This window comes from Carcharodon carcharias, chromosome 18 (assembly GCF_017639515.1).
Source record: "Carcharodon carcharias isolate sCarCar2 chromosome 18, sCarCar2.pri, whole genome shotgun sequence".
NCBI lineage: Eukaryota > Metazoa > Chordata > Chondrichthyes > Lamniformes > Lamnidae > Carcharodon > Carcharodon carcharias.
This window is the reverse complement of record NC_054484.1, coordinates 97,417,037-97,441,402: the sequence shown is the minus strand read 5'-3', so window position 1 is coordinate 97,441,402 and position 24,366 is coordinate 97,417,037. Positions and strand designations below refer to the sequence as shown.

At 40.1% G+C, this 24,366-nt stretch overlaps 1 protein-coding gene across 1 annotated transcript in view; it reads right to left on the bottom strand.

The window, feature by feature from the left end:
• Positions 1-24,366, bottom strand: part of kpna3 (karyopherin alpha 3 (importin alpha 4)) — an 86,328-nt gene that overhangs the window by 12,337 nt on the left and 49,625 nt on the right. Inside the window, exons 10-14 of the mRNA XM_041211687.1 lie at positions 16,455-16,499; positions 13,565-13,696; positions 12,303-12,431; positions 7,285-7,389; positions 5,155-5,226 (exon numbers count right to left, since the gene is read on the bottom strand). Of these exons, the coding sequence (XP_041067621.1) occupies positions 5,155-5,226; positions 7,285-7,389; positions 12,303-12,431; positions 13,565-13,696; positions 16,455-16,499 (483 nt within the window). The remainder of the gene's footprint in view (positions 1-5,154; positions 5,227-7,284; positions 7,390-12,302; positions 12,432-13,564; positions 13,697-16,454; positions 16,500-24,366) is intronic.

The window sequence follows — 24,366 nt, the reverse complement described above, 5'->3', positions numbered from 1 at the left end:
TGCGATTCAAGCACTAAGACACCCAGACCCCTTTGCATCTCAAGAGGTCTGCAGTCTTTCACCATTTAGATAATATGCTTCTCTTTTATTCTTCCTGCCAAAATGGATGATTTCATATTTTCCCACATTATACCCCATTTGCCAGATCTTTGCCCACTCACTTAACCTATCTATATCTTTTTGTGGCCTCCTTGTGTCCTCTTCACAACTTACTTTCCTACCTTTATGTCATCTGCAAATTTTGCAATCATCTCATCCATCCCTTCATTTAAGTAATTTATATCAACTGGAAACAGTTGAGGTCCCAGCACTGATTCCTGTGGCACACCACTTGTTACATGCCAACCTGAAAAAGATACATTTATGCCTACTCTCTGCATCCTGTTAGCCAGCTAATCTTCTATCCATGCCAGTATGTTATCTCCTATACCATGAGCTTTTATTCTCCGCAATAACCTTTGAGGTGGCACTCTATCAAATGCTTTCTCGAAATTTAAGTACAGTACATCCACCGGTTCCCCTTTCTCCACAGAACATTACTTCCTCAAAGAATTCCAATAAGTCGGATGCTGCCTGATTACCTTGAACTGATCCAAGTGCCCTGCTATAGCTTCTTTAATAATAGCTTTTAACATTTTCCCTATGGCAGATGTTAAGTTAACTGGCCTGTAGTTTTTTTGCTTTGTCTCCCTCCCTTTTTGAATAGTGGAGTTACATCTGCTATCTTCTAATCTACTAGAAGGTCCCCAAACCTAGGGAGTTTCGGAAAATTAAAACAAAAATTAAAACATCAACTATCTCACTAGCCACTTCTTTTAAGACCCTAAGATGAAGTTCATCAGGACCGGTCACTTGTCAGCCTACAGCTCCAACAATTTACTCAGTGCCACTTCTCTGTTGATTGCAATTTTCCTGAGTTCCTCCCTCCCTTTCAGTTCCGGATTTGTAGCTGCTTCTGGCATGTTAATTGCATCATCTAAAGTGAGGGCTGATGTAAACTACCTGTTCAATTCATCTGCCATTTCTTTGCTTTCCATTATCAATTCTTCAGACTCGCTTTCTATAGGACCAATGCTCATTTTGTTAACTCCTTTCTTTTTTCACTATTTATAGAAACTCTTACTATCTGTTTTTATAATTCTGGTTAACTTTCTCTCGTATCCTAATTTTTCCCTCTTTATTAATCTTTTAGTCATCTTTTGCTGTTCCTTTTATTCTGTCCAATCTTCTGTCTTTCTATATATATTTGCACAATTATATGCTTTTTCTTTAAGTTTGATACTATCTTTAACCTTTTTAGTTAACCAGGGATGGTGTGTCCGTCCCTTGGACTTTTTCTTACTTGATGGACTGTATCTATTCTGTGTATTCTGAAATATCCCCTTAAATGTTTGCCAATGCATCTCTATTGACCTATCCCTTAACCTAATTTTCCAATTCACTTTAGCCAGCTCTGCTTTCATGTCCTCATAATTGGCCTTATTTAAGTTTAAAAACATAGTCTCAGACCCACTCCTCTCTCCTTCAAATTGGATGTAAACTTCAATCATATTATAGTTGCTGCCACCTAGGTACGCCTTCACTATGAGGTCATTAATTAATCCCATCTCATTGCACAATACCAGGTCAAGTATAACCTGTTCTTTGGTTGGCTCCAGAACATACTGTTTTAAGGAACTATCCTGGAAACATTCTATGAACTCATCTAGGTTACCTTTCCACTTGACTTTTCCACTCTATATGTGGATTAAAATCTCCCATGATTATCGCTGTGCTTTTTTGACAAGCTCCCATTATTTCTTCCATTATGGTCCATCCTACCACATGGTTACTATTAGGGAGCCTATACATGAGTCCTACAAGTGACTTCTTACCTTTACCATTCCTCATCTCCAGCCAAACCGTTCCCACATCTTGGTTTCTTTAACTTAGGTCATCCCTCTCTATTATGCTAATGCCATCAGTAAATAACAGAGCCACCCCTCCACTTTTTCCTCACTTCTGTCCTTCCTAAATGTTCTATACCCTTTAATATTCAGATCCCAATCCATGTCTTCCTGTAATGACTATCAAATCATTACTTATTTATTTCTACGTGCGCTCTCAGTTCATCTGTTTTGTTTAGAATGCTTCATGCATTCAAATAAAGAGCCTTTAGTTTTATCCTTTTACTCTTTTTATATCCTCTACCTTATCTATTGATTTACTGTTATAGATTTGTACTTTCTATCCCTTCCTGTCCCGGTCTGTTTTTCATAATAATACTTTTCTCTTTTATCTTGTCTCCACTCTTTGACCTACCACGTCTTCCCAAATGTGTACCCTTGCCCCACTACTTAGTTTAAAACCCTCTCTACTTGTATAGTTATAAAGCCCACAAGAACACTGGCCCTGGCAGGGTTCAGGAGTAGACTGTCCCAACGGTACAGATTCCACTTGTCCCAACACTGGTGCCAGTGCACCACAAACCGGCACCCATTTCTCCCACACTAGGCTTTGAGCCACGCATTCATCTCCCTAATCTGATTTGTGCTATGCTAATTTTCACGTGGCTCAAGTAATAATCCAGAGATTATGACCTTTGAGGTTCTGTTTCTTAATTTGGTGCTAAACTCCTTATTCTGACTACTCAGAGCCACCTTCTTTATTCTGCCTATGTTGTTGGTGCCAACATGGACCATGATGACTGGGTCATCCCCCTTCCACCGCAAGTTCCTTTCCAGCCCCGAGCAGATGCCCTGAACCCTGTCACCAGGCAGGCAACACAGCTGGCTGGACTCACGCTCTTTGCTGCAGAGAATGGGGTCAATCCCTCTTACACGACTACATTCCTTGTAACTCCCCCATTTGAATGGCTTCCTATACCACCGTACCATCACCAGTTAGCTCATTTGCCCTGAAAAAACCTCAAACTTGTTGGACAATTGCAAGGGCGCAGGCTCCTGCACTCCTGCCCTCTGGGTCCCCTTACCTGCCTCACTTGCAGTCACACCCTCCTGTCCCCGACTACTGACCAAATCAGAAGACACTATCCTAAGGGGTGTGACCGCCTCTTGGAATAAAGTATAACTTGCCCCCTCCCTGAAATGCCGCCGTGTCTGCAGCTTGGCCTCCAGCTCAATAACTCTCAGCCCAATTTCCTGCAGCTGCAAACACTTAATGCAGATGTGTTTACCCTGGATCACATCGGTATCCAGAAGCTCCCACATCCTGCAATCGCAGCACATCACCTGCCTTGCCATCTCCAATATGTGTTAATTAATTAATAATTGGTAATTAATTATAATTAAAAAGCCTACATCTCCCAAAAGGTACTGCCAGTAATCTTTACGCAACTGATAAAACAATACAGTACTTCCAATACCGAAAAACCTAAAAGCCAGTTACTGGTTTACCTGCTCCTTTTGCTGCACCAAAGTGGAAATCAAACACTAGAGGCTGAAAAAGAAGAAAGAAAGCACCTCCTCACCGAACTCCCCACTCTGCACACTTTGCTTCTTGCAGTAAACCTTACCTAAAGCACCTCTGTCCCCCATGCACCAAATTCCCACTTTGAACCAAATTCCCAAATATGCTCACTCGATCTCTGTCTCACTCAGGCCGAAGTCTTCCCTCACTGACTGTGCGCCCCTTACTGAACTCAGACATTCCTGGGATAGTTTTGTACTTGTGAAATTACAGTCTTGAAATTACTCTTACATTTTTCCTCCACCTCACAATGTATACTCTGACTTAAGGAACCTGATGTTATTTTGCTCTCTTAATATCAGATGTCATTGCAGATATGAGCCAGTATGCTTCATGTGAGTTAACGAATGATAATCAATAAACTACATGGAAATAAGATAAAAAGCACGAAGTAATTTTGGTAGTAAGATTGGCAGGACATATAGATGAATGATAAAACTTAAAGAAAAGCTGAGAGACTTAAGGGAAATGTTAGAGGGCATGCTGATAAAGCTATTTTAAAAAATGAGATCTGAGGTTTTATAAATAGGGGTATTGAGTACAAAAGCGAAAAGGTAATGCGAGAATTACACAAATGATTAGGCAGCAATTAGAATATGCTGCGTAATTTTGGGCTTTTAACTTTAGGAAGTTGGCATGGCTAACATGTTGTAGATGGCATCAGGGCTCCTCATATCATTTAAACAGATTAATGCGCAGGTGATATAACACTCCTTTGCATGTCAAATGCCATTATTCATAAAGCAATTATGACACCCTCATTATTGAGTAGATCAATGTTTGAAGAGGAAGAACAATGATGGGTTTGGGTGACACAAGAGCCAAGGTCTAACTTCTTCCAAGGTTTGAGTTAATTGAAATCCATAACAGCAAAGTGTCTATGGTCATACCAGGGATGAAAGGCTTTACTTATGAGGAGAGACACCACAAACTTGCTCATTTCACTAAAACAATGGTGTTTAAGAGGAGATCTGACTGAATTTCTCAAGATTGAGAGCTTTTGAGAAGGAAATTTCAGAAAAAAATAGTTCCACAGATCAGTCAAGCATTAATTTAGGAATTTTAAAAAATTTATTCTTTCAAGAGATGTGGGCATCACTGACAAGGCCAACATTTGTTGCCCATCCCTAACTGCCATGGAACTGAGTGGCTTGCCACACCATTTCAGAGAGCAATTGAGAGTCAACCACATTGCTGTGTCCAGAGTCACATGTAGGCCAGACAGGTAAGGATGGCAGATTTCCTTCCCTAAAGGGCATTAGTGAACCAGGTGTGTTTTTATAATAATTGACAATAGTTTCATGGTCACTATTATGGAGATTAGTTTTTCAATTCCAGATTAATACTTGAATTCAAACTTCACCAGTTGACTTTGAACCTTTGTCCTTAGGGTATTAGCCTGGGCCTCTGGATTACTAGTCCAGTGACATTACCAATATGCCATTGTCTCGCACTTAAATGCCACCAAAAGAACAGAAGTTAGGAGAATTTATATTAAGCATAGGGTTGTGAGGACACAGAATGTCACCACCAGAAGCAGAATCTATTAAAAGGTAAGTGGATAGAAAGAAAAAAATTAAAAGCGCATTGGGGAAAGGGAAGTGGAATAGGAGGAGACATAAAGCTGACCATTTTATGCAGCTCAAGTCTATGATTCTCAGGTTACAAAGAATATCTTTCACTTACTTGCTCCTTTTTGCCACTAATTGTCAAGTTACTGATCGCCCATGCAGCTTCTTTTTGAGTTCCAAAATCTCCCTATAATGAAAAGAATGTAGTTCAACTTTCACTGCAACTTTAAGAAGAGGAATGCAGCTTTAGTAACTATTTCACACTATAAAGAGTTCTCAACTTGCCAAATAAACTGCAGCATTGATTGAAGCATTCTTTTTTGAAAAATACTTCAACAAGGCAGGTAGATGATCTGCGACAAGGGAAAATAGGCTGAACAGCTGTTGTTTCCCCATCTTCTCTGGCTTTTCAATTTGACAACAAAGTGGAGAACCAAATCATATTAACAGCAAAATAGTTCCCACCTGTACCCAAGAAATTCATGTTAAACTTAACAGTTTTATAATTGTATAAGTGAACCATTTTCTTCTAAGATGTTTGTGTTTTTTGTCCCACCATTTTAGTTGCAATTTTCAAAACCTTTGGATTACGTTTTCCCAGAAATCACATATGTCCAGGCATATTCAAGTTACAGCAATTAATTCACTCTCAGGATGTGGGTGTCACCAGTAAGGCATTTATTTGTCACAAAACTGTAATATTTTTCATAATATTATTGTAGGCTTATGGATGTGAGTGTGGATGGTTCTATGTGAATGATTTAATTGAATGAGAGTCAGATAAACTGCAAGATTGAAATTATCAAAAGAGTTAGGTGTAAAGCAGGTTTTTGAAATGGAGATTGACAAGCGAGGATGAGGGTTCCACAGATAAGGTGTGATTGAAATTTCCATTTTTTAAGATAAGTGGAGGTGTTGTTTGATTGTCAAAGGGATGGTAGGATGTTTACAACTAATAAGATAAATAGGGCAAGGATATGATGTTATTTTTCCCAAAAATAAAGAGGCCATATTGACAACATGAAAGAATTTATGGGAAAAGTAAATTTCCGAAGACACATAGGACAATGGGATTTTACACAATAAAGAGAGAAGCATATATAAAGGATGGAAGATTATGTGGGTGTGGCCATGTAAAATCTTGAAATGTACACCGTGTTCTGACTTGGAAGAAGTCCTTGCCAGTCTGCAGGAAGACATGCTGTTCTAGTAAATAAAGTTGTGTTACAAGCCTTTGGAATTCCACTGTCGAGTGGATGTGTGAGTTAACCTTGCTGGGTTGATTTTATCATTTCAAATCTATTTTGTACTGTTGCCCTAGAAGGGGTGTGTAGTTGAGAGCCGGTTTAATTAAGAATTTTGGGACAAAATTAAATAACTATGTAACTGTAATCTTGTGTGTTTATTGTTGGTTTTTTGCTAATAAATGTTTTAATTTAATTTTAAAATCTCTAAAGGTGTTAGTGGACTGAAGTCTTCTGAATTCAGCGCATAAGCCTTCTCGTAATAAATACAAATTGCAAAGCCGTTGTGATAGCGTGGCCAAGTTTCCCTTGTGAATTTGGTCAGCCTGGCACATATCACCTGCCACATCATAACATTTGCCGAACCCTAATTGCTCAAGAAAAGGTGGTGGTGAGCCACCTTCTTGAATACAACCGAGTGGGTTGTTAGGCCATTTCAAAGGTCACTTAAGTACGAACCACATTGCTGTGGGTCTGGAATCATACAGGGGCTAGACCAAGTAATGATGGAAGACCTCCCTCCCTAAAGGAAATCAGTGAATCAGATGTGTTTTTACAACAATCTGGTATAACTGAATTTTAATTTTCCAACTGTCATGGTGGAATTTGAACTCATGTTTTCTGAGAGTTCTGAAGAAGTCATATTGGACTCAAAATGTTAGCTCTGTTTCTCTCCACAGATGCTGCTGAGTTTTCCCAGCACTTTGTTTTTGCAATGCTACTATGCCTGCTAGAGATGCTGCACTTGGGCAGTCAGAAGATTAGCCAAACACTTGCGAGAGGCAATAGCTGTAAGTGAGATTCTATTCTGTTCTTTAAGGTGAGCTACGTTTCATAGGCACACCGGTGAAAGCAACAGAACATTTGCTGACTCCTTTGCTTTGATATGCTATGATAATTAAATGTTAAATATTGCACCTAAAATATATTCTCACAAAGCTAATTTCAAGCAGTGCAAGAAGGTCTGGCCTGAATATTGATTTGGTTTCATTTTTGCTCACCTTAGCCAGTTGATGAATAATCATGGGAATCAAACCAGCATCTATTACAGCTTGCACTTGCAGCTGGTTTCCTGCTGTGATATTGGAGAGGAACCACACTGCTTCCTACAGAAAACAATTCAAACAAAGCATCAACAATGTATTCCGGCCAGCAAGAAATTATTAAAAACACTTCCAGGGTTAGCTCTTTAAAGTACAACTGCCTTTAATCCAACCTACTCCCATAGGTGTTCAAACACTCAGTGTTGCAAGGAATCAAAAGGAGACAAACTGCAGGTAGGTTTAAGATGGTGAGAAAGACACGCCCGTCTTATATGTTGAATTGGCAAAAGTGAGGGTGGTCCTCAACTGGACTTCTAAACTGGAGTCCAGCGATTTCATAACCCATGAATATGCAGTCATGTTGTCTCAAGTTTTATAGTCATTCACGTACACACATGTGGATTTTATCCCACAAACCTTTAAGTTGATGTCTCCCATCTTAGTTCACAATTATCATGGCCAGTTTATGTCATATAAACATTTGTTTAATTAAAAGCCTGTTGAATCATATGGGAATTTACATTGCCATTTATCACACACCATGAGAAAAAGCCTTGGCAGTATTGGCCCACCACCGTTGTCAAATATTTTACAGTTTTCATTATATTGTGCCCAATGAAACAGAAAGAAGAACTGATCTCCGACTTGCAGTTCTTTCAATCAGTATTCAAAATTATGTTGTAAAGCATCAGACTATGAAGACTAATAAAATGCTTGAAAGTAAAATTTACAAATAAAAAAAATGCATAGATTGCCAACAGAAGCAGTAGGTCAGTCTTTGTTATGCTCTATATTTGATCCAGCCCAAAATAAACAAACACCAGCAGTGGAAAAAAAAGACATCTGATTAAAATTCAGCTGCAATAAGTGCACTATGGCCAGCATTTCTCTGAGCTTGCCTCTTTCTAAATTATGAATGCGCCATCCTACATTCTCTCTCTCCTTCCTACATCCTCATTCTGATCAAATCAAGACTTGTTGCACTGCCTCCAACTCCAATTCAACCTTTTCTAGGACTTCAAAACTGGAACTCATGACCATTCGTGACCATTTAGTCCACCAACATTCAGGTTTTAAAACTAAGCTCAGCACTCCCCTACTTTCTCCATCTCTTTAATTTATTTCAGCCACGGTGGCATCCTGATCATGGGCCTTTCGCCTTCACTTAACTGAAAAAAAGGCTCAAAAAAAATCTAAACCAGAAGCATGTTACTTGGCCTGTGCAAATGAGTTTTCTCCTTGCTGCACCTGTGGGAAATTGAGTTAAATGTAGGTACACACTGCAAATGAAAATGTTCAAATGTGTCACCTAAAGTGAATTATTTCTGAACACAAATTCCTAACCACCAGTCACTGTGAGCCATTAGAAGGGTTGAGTACAGTTGCAAATAAGACAGTAAAGCACAAGATAATAAAAAGTGTTTCAAGAACCCTATAATAACAGGAAGATTCTAAGTAGCTAAATGTAAAAAGAATTAACTTGCATTTATATAGCGCCTTTAAATGAAGTGAAACAAAGCTGCCAGAGTGGACTTGCAGCAGGTAGTGAGAGAACACCAATACGATGGGGAAAACCAACTTGATCACATCCTCAACTATCTATCTGTCTCACATGCATATATCCATGACAATGCTCATAGGAATGACAAGTGCATAGCCCTTTTAGAGATGAAGTCCCTGCTTCACACTGAGGATACTATCCATTGTGCAACGTGGCATTATCAGTGTCCTAGACAGATTCAGCAGCTCAAAACTGGGCATCCATGGGCTATCAATAGCAGCAAACTTGTATTCCACCACAAGGTGTAAACTCATGGCCTGGCATATCCCTCACTCTATCATTACCATGAAACCAGAAGATCAACCCTGGTTAAGTAAGCATTGAAGAACATGCCAGGGGCAGCACCAGGTACATCTAAAAATGAGCTGCCAGCCTGGTGAAGCTACAATACAAGACCACGTGTATCTTAAACAGAATGCTATAGATAGACTTAACCAATCCTAAAGCCAATTTATCAGAGCAAAGTTCTGCATTCCTGCCACATCCATCTGTTGATAGGGGACTAAAAACAATGACTTTGATCTTCTCAATATTTAGTTGAGGAAATTACTGCTTATCCAGTACTGGATGTCACAGGAGCAGTGTGACAAATTAGAGACAGTGGTGAAGGCATGAGTGGTGAAGGCAAGGTAGAGTTGGGTGTCGCCAGTGTATAAAATGTAACCTGACATCATGTTTATGGATAATGCTGCCATGGGGCAGCATCAAATTTGAGAAATAGGAGGGGTCAAGGATAGATCCTCGGGTAACAACAGAGGTAATGATGGGGATATGGGAAGAGAAGGCAATTACATGTGATTCTCTGGCTATGACTGGGCTGGTGAAAATTGGAGCAGATGAATGCAGTCTCATCCAGCTGGAAATGAAGGAGAGCTGTTGGGAGGAGAATGGCATGGTCAACTGTGTCAAAGGCAGCAGACAGGTCAAGGAGGATGAGGGGTAATAGTTACCACAGTCACGGTCACATAGGATGTCATTTGTGACTTTGACAAGGGCCATTTTGGTATTGTGGCTGAGTAGGAAACTGAATGGAGGGATTAAAACATGGAGTTCTGGGAAAGATGGGCACAGATTGGGAGGTGACAATATGTTCAAAGACTTGAAAAGAAAGGGAGTTTGGAGATGAGGTGGTAGTTTACAAGGTTAGAGATGTCATGGTGAATTTTTTTTAAGAGAAGTGATGAAGGCAGATTTGAAGGGGAGGGGTCAGTACCCGAGAAGAGAGAACTGTTAGCAACAGCAGCAAAGTAGCAGGTTGGGTGTGCAGCAGTTTGCAGCAAATAGAGCCAAGGGAGCAGGAGATAGGTCTCGCAGACAAGAAGACCTCAGAGTGCATGAAGGGAGGTAGGAGAGAAACTACACAAAGATGAGTTCAGTCCAGATGCAAATCAGGGGAAACCTTAGAGGAAGTTTGGTCTGATGGATGAGGAAAGGAAGGGAAGTAGTTGGAGTAGTTAAATGGTTGTAATCCTAGTGACAAAGAAATCTATGAGCTCTTTGCACTTCTTGTTGAAAGTGAGGGCGGATGAGGCAGGGGAGAGGAGTTTAAGAAGACGGGAGGTGATCTTCATATTCCAGATGATTCTGGGATAGTGAGTTTTGGCAGAAGAGTGCAGGTCCTGAGGTGCTTTATGTGGTCCAGCCAGATCTGATGATGAATAGTTAAAGTAGTTATCAGCCATAAATGTTCAAATCTGTGTCCCTTGGGAATGTAGATGAGGGCCATCCAGGGGGAATGCCAGGATGAGACAGGGTAAAGGTTTTAGTGGAGACAAGGGCAAAGTTGGAAGTGAAGGATGTGATTGAACAGATTGGTATCTGCAAAAAGGTCACGATGAATGACAAGCCTAAGGCTAGACAGTTGAGAATCTGCAAGCGCAGTTTTAAGTGACTTAGGGGAGAATTTTTTTCCAGGGTGGACTTAGAAGGAAGTGGTATTAGGAGGGGAAAGGGGAATGTGGGCAGAGAGTCATGTGATCATAAATGGGCTTATCTGAGATTGACACACAAGAGATTGCAAGGTCAGGGGGGTGGCTGTGAATATGGGTAGGGGAGTTTGTATGGACCACCTGGAAAAAACAGAGGGTAATCCAAATATCCATCTTGTGAAACAAACAATTCAGCTCAGCTTCAGGATGCACTGATCATGGTTGTTCCTAAAATAAACTCATTACTATTACTTTGCATATAACAATCACCAGTAAATATTGTATTATATGTAATGATGTACAATGCAAGACCTGTGACGTGTACATAAATGTTTATGGCTTTTAATCTGCTGGGAATTCATCTGCCATTGTTCACAGCTAATACTTATGACTTCCCCCATTAGAAAGCGAGAGTGTTCACAAAGGGAAATGTATCAGCCAACATGATGAGGGTGGAAAAATTCATATGAGTAACTTTGCAAGACAGCTTAATTCAAAACGGCATGGCAACAATGACATTGCAAAGCCCTTTGGAGCTTTGTGGAGCCCAGCTAATATCACTGGCCATTGACCTGATGCAAAAATGTATGAGCCTCCACCGATGCTCTACAAGGATGCCACCATTGAGATATTTGTGGTTAAGTTTGGGACATTTTAATGAGTGCATCAGTCACCATTCAGTGGCACTGTGACTTCAACCTCATAGTAACCCTAAGGTAAACATCTTCCCATGGGGTTGCAGATCTGAAAATGCAAGACAAAATTTGAGTGAAGTTTTAAAAAATTCATTTATGGGATATGGGCGTTACTGGCTAGACCACGATTTCTTACCCATCCCTAATTGCCCTTGAGAAGGTGGTGATGCAACGTTCTCAAACTCAACAATTCACTATTTTACATTTCTACTTTACAAATATTTTAAAACTATAATACACTACCACTACATTTTCCATCTTTGTGGGAATATTGTCTTGTCCTCTCCATTACTCTGGCCTTGAAGGGCTATCAGTCAGTATACATTCAATATGATGTGCACTCAAGCCCATCTTGGCAAAGCAAGGTCTGGTTTTAGATATGGGGAGGGTGAGAGAAAAGAGTTTGTGGATATATTTGCAGCTACAGAAAGGCAAAAGCAAACAAAAATTTGGGGGGAGTAAGAGGGTGATAGTATATTAAACGAACCTAAACAAGTCAACAATGTGTTGTGCACTACTAGAACAAAAAAAACCCTCTCTACATTTCCCCAAAAACCACATGACAAAGCTGGCAAGGACTCATCACCATAATATTCAGATTCTTGTGTGTGCTGAGAGTGCCAACTATTGTGAGATTCCCTACAAGAGCTTTCAAATGAAATCAGTTAAGGCTGATAGCTCAACAACTGGAAATAACCTATTAAAGCTAAATTGTATTACCATCATAAGAACATTTGATGACATTGGCAGAGCTTCACAAGTCATACTGGCAACATGCTAACTTTTTTTTACCTTGTTGATCTTCTCTTTAGGATGGGTCAGGAGATTGGGAAAATGTGACAGTACGTCACAGTTGAGAACAACCTGTGTCTGTTCATCAGTACCCGTCACTATGTTGCCTACAGCTCTCAGTGCAGCCGTCTGTACAAAAGGGGGAAATAAAAAGGTATTTTGAGATTCTATTCTTTTGCAAATGTATTCAAAGCATCAATTAAAATTAAAAACTTTATTACTTCATTGCAATTATTCCCTCCACACCCATGGATAGCTCAACATCTCCCAATATGGAGTGGCTAGGATAGCAAGGATAAGCATTGCAATTATTCCCTCCACACCCATGGATAGCTCAACATCTCCCAATATGGAGTGGCTAGGATAGCAAGGAGAAGCAAGGTACTGCTTTCTCTACCTTCCACGTTGGGAAACCAACCTAGATTGTCCTTGTACAATTACATTAATACAAACTGTAGAAGCAAAGGCAGAGTCTTTGTGTGAAGTAGGGAGATAGAAAAGGTTCTCCCCACCCAATGGGAAAAACAATAGCCTATCTGGCAGAGAGAAAACTTCTGCAAATCCATCCTACTGTTTCATAGTGTTTAACGTACAATATATTAAACTTAAGAGTAAAATGTGAAATCAACACCTGTACAAAACATACATGCTTCTATTCTTTATATTCTAAGTAATGAAATCAAATCTGGTTGTACGTCAATTGAAAAAACAGAAAATTCTATGAACAAAATATTTTTTAGTACTACACTTTTATCACCAAAAACGAAGGTTTATTTATATTTCATACATTAATGCTGAGAATCTTTTTAATATAAAAATGTTATTTTACTTATCTCAACAGCAATACAGAGGGAATATTTTTCCCATCAAAAACAAGCTCTGGTCAATGAAACAAAGCTCTGCAGTGTTTTATTTTGCATCTAATTTTATCCTTAACAAAACAATAATAGTAATCACCAATAACTTGAATTTAATGCAAGTGACACGTGGCTAAAATAAGCACCGAAAACGAAGAATGTATGAATTGGAAACTGAATGACAAGCATTAGCCCTTGAATATCAACAGTGAAGGTGCCAGTATATTTATGGGCAAGGTTAACATTTACACAGAATTGTAGTAACCAAAGAAATGTTAAAGATTGGAAAAATCAATATGGTGAATAAAAAAAAACAGCCAATTTTGAGGTTTGTACACAAAATCAAGGCCTTTTTGATTTCTTTCTACCTTTAGATACCAGAAGTTTTTAAAAATATTTTCTCACCTGAACCTTGACCTCTTGATGACTTAGAAGTGGAACAAGGAAAGGCACCACACCCGAGTCAATCACCATCTGTATTTGTTCATTACCTCCATCTGTCAGGTAAGATAAAGCCCAGACTGTGTCCACAAGTATCTTGAATATATTAAAGGAAAATAAAATTAGATCCCATCAAAATCACAGCTAGTTACCAACAGGAAAATGGAATTCGAAAATGAACCTGCAGCCTATCAACTTAGCATAAATTAGATAGTCACTAATAAAGTCAATAATAAATTCAGGAGCAACGGCTTTAGTCAGAGAGTGGATAGAATGTGGAACTCACTGAGGGAGGTGAACAACATTGATGCATTTAAAAGGAGAAAAGGATAGGTTATGTTGATAGGGTGAGATGAAGTAAGGTGAGAGGGGGCATGTTTGGAGCATAAACCAGCATAGACCTTGGACCAAATGACTCGTTTCCGTGATGTAAATACTACATAGTCATGCTGTGACACAGGAAGCAGAATTCACCAATTACCCTTCATTTTTTAATACTGTAGATGTCGGTGTGTAAGTCAGCCTGTGAATCCTCATAAAATCCATCCAAAAATGGGGGTTGACTTAAAAGCCAGGTGTAAAAGCGAACCACTAGCATGGGTTTGGGTGGTTGCCATTTTGAAATGTCACTGGCATCTGATGCAGAGTGTTATGCATTAAGCTCTCATGCATCTTTGCAACACAGCCTGTATCGCCTGCTTGATCCCTTGTGCCCAGTTGTAAGGTAGCGGTAAGTAAAACAATCATTCATGGGTGGAACATTGAGGCTGACCAATAATGCGAGCGTAACATGTCATGGCTGAAAAGGTGGGGGGCGTGGCGAGATGCGGTCGATTTTTATGCCAAGCATATGCAAAAAACATGATTTTTGGAGCTGGAAGAATGGGACCGTCTTGTATTCCGGTCGACTTATATGTCACCATTTTAGAGAGAGCAAATGATTGGGCCATACACATGCAATTAAGGTAGAAGCTGAAATATCAAACAAACTTTAATAAAAACATTAAAATGTGGGATTTTATATCATAATGGAGATATTTGACATTCCACAAATATAAAATTAACTCTTCAGGACCAGAGGGGGCTTCTAATCAGTAATTATGAAAATAGTACGCTGCTAAAAACCCAGTTCTGGCACATTCAACAAGGTGCAAAATTTTCAGGGGTCTTTACAGCAAGGCCAAAGGGCAAGCTCTCGTCAGTTCAATGATTTCTAATTGGCTGCAGTCTTCAGGGGCTTCAACATTGCACCTTAAGGAGATGTGGACACTCTCTGACGGCAACTTTTCGATTTCCATGTTTAACTGCCCATAAGCTCCGGAAGTTGCTGTCAGCTTCAGAATGGTGGTCAATAGAGACAGCTGCACTGTCATTATTATCCAAGAATTGAGCCAATAGCTGTTTCCAGCTTTAAAACAAAAACTGTTCACACACATATAAAAAAAAGATATAAACCGCGCTGTTCTGGAAACTTCCTGGTATTATGGACATATGACATATGAGGAGAGATTGAGTTGATTAGGATTATATTCGCTGGAGTTCAGAAGAATGATGGGGGATCTCATAGAAACCTATAAAATTCTAACAGGGCTAGACAGGGTAGATGCAGCAAGGATGTTCCCGATGGTGGGGGAGTCCAGAACCAGGGGTCATAGTCTGAGGAAAAGGGGTAGACCATTTAGGACTGAGATGAGGAGAAATTTCTTCACTGGGAGAGGGTTGAGCCTGTGGAATTTGCTAATACAGAAAGTAGTTGAGACCAAAACATTGTATGTTTTCAAGAAGAGTTAGATATAGCTCTTGGGGTGAAAGGGATCAAAGGATATGGGGAGAAAGCGGGAGCAGGCTATTGAGTTAGATGATCAGCCATGACCATAATGAATGGCGGAGCAGGCTCAAAGGGCCGAATGGCCTACTCCTGCTCCTAGTTTCATTGATTTATGGTTTTAGCAGAATTGAGCTATCAGTATCAGAGAAACTCCCAGGAGGAAGAAAGCTAACTAAATTCCCACATCCACATTGAGGGTCAGTCACACAGCAATATATTTGCCACATCGTCTAAGGCCAGGAAAAGTTACACGCATTGAGGGAAAACATGTGACTTCAAATTTACACAGAAAAAAACAAGCACTGTGCAAAATAAGTTAACTCTTTGGATCTAATCCACTTTAGAATCCATTACAACATTTGAATAATTATTATATTCTTTCATGGGATGTGGGCATCACTGCTAAGGCCAGCATTTGTTGTCCATTCCTAACTGCCTTCGTACTGAGTGGCTTGATCGACTACTTCAGAGCGTAGCTTAGAGTCAATTCCAACATGAGTCACGTGTAGGCCAGACCGGGTAAGGATGGCAGATTTCCTTCTCTAGTGAACCTGGTTAATTTTTTTTTCAACAACAAAAAAATAATAGTTTCATGGTCACCTTTACTGAGGTTAACTTTCAATTCCAGAATTTAAATTCCACCAGCTGCCATGGTGAGATTTGAACCCATGTACCCAGAGCTTTATCCTGGGCCTCTGGATTACAAGTCCAGTGACATTGCCACTATACCACCATCTTCCCTTATTATAAATAGAAACTTAAGTAGATCAAAGTCAAGTTCCTCCAAAAGAAAACAGAAGTATTATACTGTGCTTTATTGGTGGCTCAATGCCCCATATTACCAGAAAATCTCCCTGCACCTCAAACACTACATATCAAGGGTAATTAGGGATTGGTAACAAATGCTGGCATTTCCAGTGATGCTCACATCTGGTAAAAGAATGAAACAAATTTTTAAAGATCAGCTAAATCTGAAAACACTGGAGACTGCAAATGTTCACTGCCATGAGTCAGTACATTACTCACATTAATATCTGTATGGTATATCAACACACACAATGCTGGTAGGATCTGTGAAGCAAAAGAAATAATGTATTAGATGATTTCATTTTTAGATAAATAATCAAACAGCAGAAAGTAAACCTGATCAGTGGCAGTAACAACTGGTACATATAATCAATTTAGGATTACACGCTCTCAGCTACAGCAGCACAAACTTGTTATAACCAGTATTACCTGGAAAAACTCAGCAGGTCTGGCAGCATCGGTGGAGAAGAAAAGAGTTGACGTTTCGAGTCCTCATGGCCCTTCATCAGAACTAGGTGAATCGGATTCACCTAGTTCTGTTGAAGGGCCATGAGGACTCGAAACGTCAACTCTTTTCTTCTCCGCCGATGCTGCCAGACCTGCTGAGTTTTTCCAGGTAATTCTGTTTTTGTTTTGGATTTCCAGCATCCGCAGTTTTTTGTTTTTATCTTAGTTATAATCAGTGTCCAATTCTAAGTTTTTCTTTTACAATTGGACAGGTTTCACACGAAGTGGGCATATTTTTATTAAACCAATAATCACTCACGATAACCAACTGGTGAAACCAAATTTGGCTATTTCCATTGATAATAATGACAGTAAATATAGAGAGAGAAGATGTAAAAATGATGCTAAAAGCAAAATACTGTGGGTGCTGGAATCTGAAACAAGAAAAGAAAATGCTGGAAAAACTCAGCAGGTCTGACAGCATCTGTGGAGAGAAAAACAGAGCTGACGTTTCAAGTCCATATGCTCTGAAGGGTCATATGGACTGGAAACGTCAGCTCTGTTTCTCCCTCCACAGCTGCTGTCAGACCTGCTGAGCTTTTCCAGCATTTTCTGTTTTTGTATAAAATGATGCTTTCTGGGAGCAAGTTAAGTGACAAATGCAATATGATTAAAACGGCATCACACAATAACTTGCATTTAAAGGGAACGCCTGTAACGTGGAAAATAGCCCACGGTGTTTCACAAAGATAGATCAGACAAAAACGGACACCAGGCGAAAGAAAGTGAAATCAGGAGTCATAGCCAAAAGCTTGTTATAAGAAGTGGATTTTAAGGAAGGCCATAATGGCAGAGCAGGAGGGGTAAACAAATGTTGCGACAGAATTGTAGAGTGCAGCTAAAGGTGGTCAATAATGAAAATTTAAATTTGTGATGTTGGTGGACCAGAAGTCAATAAAGTTCAGTGAGAGCTGGGTTAGTAGGTCAGTGGGATGACATGGGGCAGGGTACAAGCAACAAAGTTTTGAATGAGGTCAAATTTACAGAGATAGGGGGATAGGCGACTAGCCAGGTAGGACTGTCTGGAGTGACAGTGGCCTGATAATAACAATTGTAAGGATATCGGTGCTTGCAGTTATAACAGGGTAAACGTGACAGCAACTTCTGTACAAATGCAGTTACATGCAGAAATCCAGAAGCTGCCGCCAGTTACCATGTTCCTCCACAGGGTGCACTATCGGAGTCTTCAACAAGAGACTCGGCACTGAAATCGCTAATTGCATGAACATGAGGTACTTGCCCACTAGTTCTGTACTAAAATACAAGAACACAAGAATTAGGAGAAGTGGGCCATTCAACCCTTCCTGTGTGCTCTGCCATTCGATAAGATCATGGCTGATCTGATTGTGGCCTCAACTCTACTTTCCTTTCTGCACCCTCCCCTCCCCAACTAAACCCTAGACTCCCTTTTCAATGGAAAATCTATCTAACTCAGCTTTGAATATATTCAATGACCCAGCCTCCACGGCTCTCCGGCAAAGAGAATTCCATGAATTAACAACCCTCAGAAAAAAAATTAATCTCCATCTTAAATGGGAGACCCTTAATTTTTAAACTGTACCTAGTTCTAGACTCCACCATGAATGGAAACATCCTCTCAAAATCCACCTTGTCAATTCCCTTCAGGATCTTCTATTTTTCAACAAGATCATCTCTCATTCAGCTCCAAAGAGTTTAGGCCCAACCTGCTCAAACTTTTCTCATAAGATAACCCCTTCATCCCAGGGATCAGTCAAGTGAACCTTTTCTGAACTGCTTCCAAAGCAACATGTCCCTCCTTAAATAAGGTGACCAAAACAGTACACAGAACTAGGGTGTGGTCTCACCAATGCCCTGTAGTTGTCGTGAGACTTATTTTTAGTCCATCCACCTTGCAACAAAGGCCAACATTCCATTTACCTTCCTAATCACTTGCTGTGTCTGCATACAAATTTTTTTATTATTGATATACCAGGACATCCAGATCCCTCTGTACTGCATAGTTCCGCAGTCTCTCTCCATTTAAATAATAACCTGTTTTCCTATTCTTCCTGCCAAAGTGGACAATTTCACATTTTCCTACATTACACTCCATCTGCCAAATTTTTGCCCACTCACTTAACTTTTCTAAATCCCTTTGTAGACTCTTGGCAACTGAACATGACCCATTTATCCCTACTCTCTGCTTTGTTAGCTAACCTATCCTCTATCCATGCAAAAAATGTTACTCCCTATACTATAAGTTCTTACTTTATGTAGTAACCTATGATGTGGCACCTTATCAAATGCCTTCTGGAAATCTAAGTACACCATATCTACAGGTTCCCCTTTTATCCACATTTATTGGACTTATTTGAGGAAGGAAGAAGCAATTAGTTAAATACAATTTTCCTTTCACAAAACCACTTTGACTCTGCCTGATTGTATTATAATTTTCTAAATGTCCTGCTATTACCTCTTTATTAATGAATTCCAGAACTTTTTCTATGACAGACATTGGGCTAACTGGCCTAAAGTTTCCTGCTTTCTGTCTCCCTCCTTTCATGGATAGAAGTGTTACAACTGAGATTTTCCAATCTGCTAGGACTTTCCAAAATCCAGAGAATTTTGGAAGATTACAACCAATGCATCTACTATCTCTACAGCCATTTCTTTTAAGACCTGAGCAAACAGATCATCCAGTTCAGGGCAGCCTTTAGTTCTAATAGCTTTCCAGGTACCTTATCCTTTGTAATTGTATTGAGTTCCTTCCTCCCTCCCTTTTACATTTTGATTTTCAAGTAGTCTTGGGTTATTTTTGTTCTTCCATGGTGAAGACAGTCAAAAAATACCGGTTTGACGCTTCTGTCCTTTCCTCATTTCCCAACATTAATTACTCAATCTCACCCTCTAAGGGACCAACGCTCACTTTAGTTGCTCTTTTTAAATGCTTGTAGAAACTCTTACAACCTGTTTTTACATTTCACACTAGCTTTCTCTCATACTCTATTTCTCTTCCTCATTTTAAGTCATTCTTTGCTGGTTTCTAAAAGCTGTCCAATCTTCTGACCTACCACTAACCTTTGCAGTTTTGCATGCTTTTTCATTCAATTTGATATGATCCCTAACTCCTTAGTTAGCCACAGATAGTAAATCCTTCTTATAGTCTTTCTTTCTCAATAGAACATATCTTTGCTGAGAGTTATGAAATATATCCTTAAATATCTGCCACTGCTTTCTACTTTCCTACCTTTTAAATATTGTCACAGTTCACTTTAGCCAATTTTGCCTTCATACCCTTGTAATTGTCTTTATTTAAGTTGAAACACTAGCCTTAAACCCACACTTCTCACCCTCAAACTGAATGTGAAATGCTATCATGCTATGCTCACTGAAGCATACAGGCTCCTTTACAATTAGGTCATTAATTAATCCTGTCTCATTGCACATTACCAGGTGTAAAATAACCTGTCCCTGTTTGGCACTAGAATGTAATGCACTAAGAAACTGTCCAGAATATACTCTTATGAACTCACCTTCCAGGCTACCTTAGCCAACCTGCTTTATCCAATCAATGTGAAGATTAAAATTACCCAGGATTATTGTAGTAACTTTCTTACAAGCCTTCATTGTTTCTTTTTGTATACTCTGTTCTGAAGTGTAGCTGTTAGGGGACCTATAAACTATTCCCACAAGTGACCTTTCACCTTTCCTGTTTCTTCCCTTTACCAAACTGACTCTACATCTTGATCTTCTTAACTAAGGTCATCTCTCATTCCTGCACTAATATTATCCTTAATTATCAGAGATTCGCACCAACTTTTCCTAGTTTCCTGTTCCTCTGAAATGCTAAATACCCTTGGATATTTAGGTTGCAGCCTTGGCCTCCCTGCAACCACATCTCTGAAATGGCTATCAGGTCAAACATATTTATTTCTGTATGTGCCATCAATTCATCCATTTTGTTGCAAATACTGCGCATATTCAGATACAGAGCCATTAATTCTGTCTTTATACCCTTCTTGCAAACTCCAGCCTTATCAGCCGGTGTACTCTTATGTTTGGATGCTCTGTCCCTTCCTGCAACACATTGGTTATCTTTACCCATGTCACTACCCTGCCCTATTGCTTTGTCCTTTCTCTTTAATTTACCATATCTCACCTCACATGATCCCTCCCCCCTACTTTCTAGTTTAAAGGCAAAAAGGCTGGATGAAAAAGTTAGGACTGGTACATTTCAAAATGAGTTCTTAAAGGTGTAGTAAGCACTGAACATCCTCTGTGGTCTGAAAAATTAATTTCTCAGGTGTGGTGTCTCAATCTCTCAGAAGAAAATTAATGTTGCAATTTTTAAAAAATTAATATAATTTTGTTTTTCTTTTTCTATTTGTCCCTTAACTCTTTCCCTTAAGACCGTTTGTATTTCCCAATCTTTATTTTACTACCTGTGCATGATTTAAATGTAATTTATATTTCCTGATTTTTTTATCCTTCCCAATTTACACTCTACATGTCTCACTGAGTATACTTCAATTTGTTTGATTGAAGAGCCTGCATGTTGCTTGCCCTGTTCACAGACACCCCTGATCTCCTGCAAAGGGTGCTGCACTGAAATAGATGTTAGATGACTGGAAATTTCCACTGACAAACCCACAAAGAGTTAGCAGGCAACTATACACACGATGAATGGTGAAAGCCATTGCTGAAAGCAAAATCTGGCTCATTGACATGGGTGAGAGGCTCAGCAGCAGATGGGCTAAGGCAGGAGCAGTGTTAGGCGACGTTATCAAGGCGACTTCTATGTGATGGTAAGGGCAAGGTGCCAGAAGCTTAACTGAGAGTTGAAGCTCACTTGGGGAGAAACTGGATCAGGGCTATGACAGGGCAGTGTGGAATTGGGGGGTGGGAGGGGGCAAGCTGAGGTGGAGATTTGATGAGGTGGGCAAAGGGAAGGGGGGAGCAGCTAAGATCTGAATCTTAGTGACAAAGAAGTAATTTAACTCCTTGCACTTGTTACTGGAGCTGATAAATTGATTTGTAAATTTCAAAAGTTAACAAAGACAATTGGATCAGACTGATTTACAGCAGGCTGCAATTTTCTGCACAATACAACATACAGAAAAAATATATCAAGCCAACAGGTGCATCTAATCATGGTGGCTTCTCTGAAAATCTATTTAGTCATAGTTATACAGCACAGATACAAGCCCTTCAGCCCATCGTGTCCACGCTGGCCATCAAGCACCTACCTATTCTAATCCCATTATTCAGCACTTGGCCCGTAGCCCTCTATGCTATGGCATTTCAAGTGCTCATAAATACTTCTTAAATGTTGTGAGGGTTCCTGCCTCTACCCCCTCAGGCAGTGTGTTCCAAATTCCAACCACCCTCTGGGTGAAAACATTTTTCCTCAAATCCCTCTAATATCTCCTGCCCCTTACCTTAAATCTATACCCCCTGGTTACTGACACCTCCACTAAGGGGAAAAGTTTCTGCCTACCGATCCTATCTACGCCCCACAAAATTCTGTATACCTCTGTCAGGTCCTCCCTTGGCCTTCAATGCTCTAAGGAAAATAACCCTAGCCTATCTAGTTTCTCTTCATAGCTGAAACGCTCCAGCCCAGGCAACATCCTTGTGAATCTCCTCTGCACCGTCTCCAGTGCAATCACATCCTTCCTATAGGGTGGCGACCAAAACCGCACAAAGTACTCCAACTGTGGCCTAACTAGCGTTTTATACAATTCCAATATAACCTCCCTGCTCTTATATTCTATGCCTCGGTTAATAAAGGCAAGTATCCAAGCTGCCTTCTTAGCCACCTATCTACATGTGCTGCTGCCTTCAGAGATCTATGGACATGTACACCAAGGTCCCTCTGATCCTCTGTACTTCCTAGGTCCTACCATTCATTGTGTATTCCCTTGCCATGTTAGTCCTCCCAAAATGCATCACCTCACATTTCTCAGGATTAAATTCTATTTGCCACTGCTCTTCCCATCTTACCAGCACATCTATATCTTTCTGTAATCTAAGGCATTCCTCCTCACTATTTACGACACCACCAATTTTTATGTCATCTGCAAACTTACTGATCATGCCCCCTATATTCACATTAATGTACACTACAAACAGCAAGGGTCCCAGCACCGATCCCTGCGTTACACCACTCGTCACAGGCATCCAATCACGAAAACCACCTTTGGCCATCACCCTCTGCCTCCTGCCACTAAGCCAATTTAGGATCCCATTTGCCAAATTGCCCTGGATCCCATGGGCTCTTACCTTCTTGGCCATTCTCCCATACGGGACCTTGTCAAATGTCTTACTGAAATCCACGTAGACCACATCAACTGCACTACCTTCATCTACACAACTAGTCACCTCCTCGAAAAATTCAATCAAATTTGAGAGACATGATCGCCCCCGACAAAGCCAAGCTGACTATCCCTGATTAATTCCTGCCTCTCCAAGTGGAGATTAATCCTGTCCCTCTCAATCTTTCCCAATAGTTTCCTTAACATTGATGTTAGACTCACTGGCCTGTAATTGCCTGGCTTATCCCTACACCTCTTCTTGAATAATGGTACCACATTCGTTGTCCTTCAGTCCTCTGGCACCTCTTCTGTGGCCAGAGAGCATTTGAAAATTAGTGTCAGAGCCCCTGCAATTTCCTCCCTTGCCTCTGCAGCCTGGGATACATCTCAATTGGGCCTGGGGATTGATCTACTTTTAAACCCACTAAAACTTGTATTATCACAGTCCCCCTCCCTGATTTCTACACCTACTTTGTCCTTCTCCATAGTGAACACAGGTGAAAAGTAATCATTTAAAACCTCACCTGTGTCCTCCAGCTCCATGCACAGGTTGCAACTTTGGTCCCTAATGGGCCCTACTCTTTATCCTCTTGCCTTTAATATATTTATAAAATGCCTTGGGATTTTCCTTTATCTTGCCTGTCAGTGTTTTCTCATGCCCCCCCTCTTCACTCTCCTAATTACTTGTTTAAGTACCCGACCCCTACACTTTCTACACTCCTCTAGGGCTTCCACTGTTTTCAGCCCTCTGTTTCTGCCATAAGCCTCCTTTTGTTTTCCTTATTCAATCCTCTTTATCCCTTGTCATCCAGGGTTCCCTGGACTTCTTGGTCTTACCCTTCACCTTTATGGGAACATGTTGGTCCTGAACTCTCACTATTCAATGTAATCAACTTATACTCAAAAGCACTGGAAATATTTATAAACTAAAATAGGTCTACAAATTGACCGACAATTACAGTTGGCCGAGATGCTGGAGGATAATCCTTGTATATTGGTATATTACAAATCATAGACCAATCATCGTTGCTCAGCTGCAACTGTACTCATTCAAGGACAACTGGTCTATAAGTGGTGTAATTAACAAATCATCCTGTATATTTATACAGCAGACATATGTCACTGTCCCTGAGGGCAGCATTTTCAACCCCACTTAATTCTCTGCCTGTTCAATGTACTATTGCAAGTGAGATTTACTGGGGTAGAGTTGAATTAACACCAAAAGCCCTCTGCAACTCCTTTACGTGCCTTTTTTTTAGACGAAAACTCAGGTTAGTAAGCTGCTGACATTTTGGGACAACACAGCCTGGCCCAATCCCCACATACACCCACTTTCCAATGAATAGTCA